Source organism: Carya illinoinensis, chromosome 3 (genome assembly GCF_018687715.1).
Source record: "Carya illinoinensis cultivar Pawnee chromosome 3, C.illinoinensisPawnee_v1, whole genome shotgun sequence".
NCBI lineage: Eukaryota > Viridiplantae > Streptophyta > Magnoliopsida > Fagales > Juglandaceae > Carya > Carya illinoinensis.
Genome location: NC_056754.1, coordinates 45,195,873 through 45,201,144, shown reverse-complemented (window position 1 = coordinate 45,201,144; position 5,272 = coordinate 45,195,873). Strand labels below are relative to the sequence as shown.

The window sequence follows — 5,272 nt, the reverse complement described above, 5'->3', positions numbered from 1 at the left end:
GAAGTAGAATTAGGAATATTAATGGTACTAATTAAAACCAACTAACGTATTTTACATGTTTATCTTTATGCTGATAATGATAAGTCAAATAGATAATGTATATATAGATATTGATACGTCAAATAGATGTATGTATATATATTTATTAGCACGTCAAATGTATATAAATAGTTATGTGATGAGCGAGCATGCGCTGTAATCAAACATCAGTGTTGGTAGTATAAATAGTAGGAACGTCATCCAATCTCTAACATGAAAATTTAAGAATCATCAGTTATGCATGGCAGACAAAGTAGTTAAAACCAACGTGTTTTGCATGCTTGTCTTGCTGATAATCTCATGGGCTTTCACCGTAGCAGTGGCGACAGTTTCGTACGACAACAAAGCTATCCTCATCAATGGAAGAAGAAGAATTCTTATCTCGGGATCCATTCATTACCCACGAAGCACTCCTGACGTACGTACCATTCGAATGCAAACTTCATTCTTCTTCTGTTTAGACATAACTTAATTTATGGTTTCTTTGGTGAATACATACAGATGTGGCCTGATCTTATTCAGAAGGCTAAATTTGGAGGGTTGGATGTCATCCAGACCTATGTCTTCTGGAATGGGCATGAGCCTTCTCGAGGACAGGTAAACCACCATGATAAAACAAATGTCACCCTATCTAGTTTGATTTATTTAATTCAAATTTGTTTGCCTTCTTCATCCATTTTCTCTGTGTTCTACAGTACAATTTCCAAGGGAGGTATGATATAGTTCGTTTCATAAAACTAGTCCAGCAGGCTGGCCTTTATGTGCACCTTCGAATTGGTCCCTACGCTTGTGCTGAGTGGAATTTTGGGTAAAGACATAACAACTCTGCACTACATACATATATAGAAGAAGATTTTTTTGTGACAATGATTTAGATTAAACATTCTGATTTTAATGAACTTGTTCAGGGGCTTTCCTGTTTGGTTGAAGTACATTCCTGGTATTGCCTTCAGGACGGACAACGGGCCATTCAAGGTAAGAGATAGAGTGCTTGTAATTAATTAATGTTCATTTGAAATATGTTAAAATTCACTTTTTGTGATATCCTGTCATTTATAGCTAATTAAGTGATTATTTATGTCATTTCTTATTAAAGGCTGAAATGCAAAGATTTACCACAAAGATCGTCGATATCATGAAGGCAGAAAGATTGTTTGAACCCCAAGGAGGCCCAATAATTCTAAGTCAGGTATGTAAGACATATACGTACATGTATGAATGCATGCATGCATGTATCTATGTGTATAACAATGAACATGAATACCGTCAACGTCTTGGCATGTATGTACGTATCTAGATTTTTACTTTTCAAAAGATCTGGTTAAATTTCCATTTTTTTTTTTAAAAAGAAATCAAAATTCTTAGAGTTTTGGAAAGCTAATATTGGTTTGTAAGATCTTTTTACAGTTAAAACAGTTTGTTTTTTCCAATTTTGTAGGGGTCAAAGAGATTTATTTGACATCTTTTTAGGAAATGAGGGATGGCTTCTTGATTTCTGTCTTCGCTCTATATATATGGGTCTCTATCTATCAACCTAAATAGCTGCTACAAGGCCTTATATATTTTCTAATTCATTTTATGTGGAATTGGCTTATTCAGTCAGGCAGTTTTTATAATCTTCTTCATTGCTTGTCTATGGCAGATAGAAAATGAATATGACCTCGTGGAATACCAAATTGGTAATCCTGGAGTTGCTTACTCGAGATGGGCAGCTGCAATGGCTGTGAATCAACACACTGGCGTCCCATGGGTCATGTGCAAGCAACAGGATGCCCCTGATCCAATTGTAAAAACTTCTTATAACATTTCTCTGCATGGCATTTAAAACTTTTGAATGTCTTAAGCTTATAGTCTTTCTGTTCATATTACAGATAAACACTTGCAATGGTTTCTACTGTGAAAACTTCACTCCAAATAGAAACTATAAACCCAAAATGTGGACAGAACTCTGGACTAGCTGGTAATTTTTTTATTCTCACCAACATATTATGACCTTTAGATCTTATAATTAATTTCACTGAAGCTCTAGCTCTTTGTAAATCTTACAACCAGGTTTACGGAATTTGGTGGTCCAGCTCCATATAGACCAGTAGAAGACATAGCCCTTGCAGTGTTAAAATTCATACAAAATAATGGAACATACTTCAATTATTATATGGTGAGCCAATCCTTCCTAATATATGTCTACAAGTAAATCCATCCAATTGGAGTTTGATTAGAAGAAATCATGCTTAGAGTTCTGCTTTCTTTGTCCAATTTCACTATAGTATCATGGGGGAACAAACTTCGGCAGGACTGCTGGGGGTCCATTTGTTGCCACTAGTTATGATTATGATGCTCCACTTGATGAATATGGTGAGATTTCATGAATAGAAAGAAACCTTCATATTTCATGCAGAATTCTATAATCTTTGTTGATTGTCTATGATATACTCTATGCATGTCAGGGCTACCTAGAGAACCAAAATATACCCATTTGAGAGAATTGCATTTTGCCATCAAGCGTGCTGAACCAGCTCTAGTATCCTCAAATCCCATGGTCATGTCACTTGGGAGTAATCAAGAGGTATTCATCTGTACAGATTGCCAAATCCTGAATATTAAACTCCTTTTTCTGCTTCTCTGTGTTTGTGTGCAAGCAAACACTTCACTCAGTTTACTGCATACTAATTTGGGTCACAATTCTTATTCATTACAAGGCTCATGTTTTCAAAGCCCGTGGGCTTTGTGCTGCATTCCTATCAAACTACGACCAAACATATTCTGTAACTGTGAACTTTGGTAATGGTCGTTGCAATCTGCCTGCTTGGTCCATCAGCATTCTTCCTGACTGCAGAACTGAAATTTTTAACACAGCAAAGGTAAGAAAAAAAAATACACTTGTTGATTATTGGACTTTTGGATTCAACCCTAGCTAGTAGCTTGTTAAGTTTGAGAACTTATCGAGCTAGTGAGACCGAAAGAATTAGTTTCAACTAGTGAAATTCTCGTCTCTTCTGTTTTCAGACACGTCTTCATGGCTCGCATAAGAATATGTTGCCGGTGATGGGATCCTTCTGGTGGCAGTCATTCACTGAACCTGTTACCACTCCTGCTGATAAAGGATCATTCACAGTAGATGGATTAAAGGAGCAACTCAGTGTCACCTGGGACACCACTGACTATTTGTGGTACATGACAGAGTGAGTGACTTGGAACCCCAAATAATGTTGTTGTGATCAGTTGCTAAACTATCTTTATCACTTTTGGATCTGATCTTCTCTCCCCACAGTGTGACTATAGGCGCAAATGAAGGATTTCTAAGAACCGGAAAGCTTCCTATCCTCAGTATTCAATCTGCAGGCCATGCTTTACAAGTTTTCGTCAACGGCCAATCAGTTGGTAACATATTTTTTTTGCTGATAAGATAGAAGTTTTGGGAAATAAAGCTCATGCTCTATTCTATTAATTCATGGATTTTCTACTCTTTGGTAGGAATTGCTTATGGGAAAGCTGAAAATCCAAAACTATCATTCTGGAAAGCAGTGAATCTACGAGTGGGAGTCAACAAGATTGCTTTGTTAAGCGCTACTGTTGGACTTCAGGTCAGTATTTGCATTCACGATCAGTCTGCTTCGTTTGCAAAACATTCTTGGTGGCACCGGAACCACACATTTGTCTTCTTTTGGTCGTTATGCATCTAATTTTTATTGATTTCAGAATATCGGCCTGCATTTTGAGTCATGGAATGCCGGAATTCTTGGCCCCATCACCTTGTCGGGTGTCAATGATGGAAAATGGGACATGTCACGATGGAAATGGTCCTACAAGGTTTGTTTCCTCCATAGCCTTCCTCATTGATCTCAAATGTCACTTCCCATCAGACTGAAAAAAAATATGGAATTCAAAACTTATATACCAGCAACATGAATCATTCATATATGGAGCCTCAGTAGAAAAAAGGTACCAGAAGTTTTCAAAGAAAATAAATTGACAATTTAGCCATAAAAACAATTCTCCACTGTAACTTGTGGAATGAATCAGTGTCTAAATAACATATACCATGTGAGGTGAAGCTTGTATGCACGCTAACATGAAAGCAATACTCACCTGTGTGCATGATTTTGAACAGAAAGGTCTAAATGGTGAAGATATGGGTATTTTTTCATCTAGAGGAAGCTCCTTTGTGAGATGGACAGGAGGAGCAGGTCTGGTGACAAGGCGCCCTCTGACATGGTACAAGGTAAGAACGATCCTGCTACCCAGATAGTGGCTTTTTGAATTCTCCTACGGAATTTGGGGAAAAATATGCAAGTTTTTCTAGAAATATTGATTTCATTATTGGTATTTTCAGACTGCTTTTGATGCCCCACAAGGAAATGAACCATTGGCTCTAGATATGAGCAGCATGGGAAAAGGTGAGGTATGGATAAATGGCCAAAGCATTGGGCGCCACTGGGCTGCAAACAAAGCATATGGTAGCTGTGGCAGATGCAGTTATACTGGATATTACAATGAAAAGAAATGCCTAAGTGATTGTGGGAGCTCCTCTCAAAGATGGTGAGAGGAATTTTACTAGTTCTCAAAATCATACCTAATTGCATCCACATCTCTGCAACTTGGAATAGATTTCTAATAAGGTTGTTAATTACAGGTACCATGTTCCACGCTCATGGCTGAGCCCAAAGGGTAACCTATTGGTCGTGCTTGAAGAATGGGGTGGTGACCCAAGAGGAATTTCTTTGGTCAGAAGAACAGGATGAAATACCGCTTTGGGGGGAAAATCATTGTTTGGATTTATCTATTCATTTACTAAAGCTTATGGAAGATTTGTTAGGCATTAGCAAATCTTTATGTTTTGTGATCATTCCTTCCATGATGTAATCATTTGAATATATCTTCATCACTGAGTTATCCTCAATTCTCCTATAAATAAGGAGTAGAATGTGATGTAAAAAGAAAAGAGGTATCCCAGCATCTTCTCTAAAAGAAAAAAACTTTAAGTAGCCACTGTTTAGCCCATGTGGGCTTTTTCATTAGATTCTTCGCTGGTTTAATTGTTTTCAACTTGTTACGAGCCTGGTTTAAAGTCTTAGATCTATTCTTGGACTGTTAATCAAGGCCCTTATTCAGCACCTTATCTGCCTAGTTTTGGGCCTAGGCTCATTTATTGCCCATTTTTCAAACTCAAAGCTTCAGAAATTTTCATCTTGGATTTAATGCGAGAGGTAGCTTTGAACATTTTAAAATTTTG

The 5,272-nt window shown here is 37.3% G+C and overlaps 1 protein-coding gene across 1 annotated transcript; it reads left to right on the top strand.

Moving 5' to 3' along the window:
• The first annotated feature begins 274 nt into the window (after positions 1–274).
• LOC122304365 (beta-galactosidase-like) lies at positions 275–5,054 on the top strand. Its single transcript, XM_043116592.1, has 18 exons — positions 275–457; positions 541–636; positions 735–847; positions 948–1,014; positions 1,136–1,228; positions 1,682–1,825; positions 1,911–1,999; positions 2,092–2,197; positions 2,307–2,394; positions 2,487–2,605; positions 2,739–2,900; positions 3,046–3,221; positions 3,311–3,420; positions 3,514–3,623; positions 3,739–3,849; positions 4,151–4,261; positions 4,373–4,578; positions 4,673–5,054. The coding sequence occupies exons 1-18, from the start codon at positions 281–283 to the stop codon at positions 4,779–4,781; spliced, it is 2,187 nt and encodes a 728-aa protein (XP_042972526.1). The 5' UTR covers positions 275–280; the 3' UTR covers positions 4,782–5,054.
• The last annotated feature ends 218 nt before the right edge of the window (positions 5,055–5,272 follow it).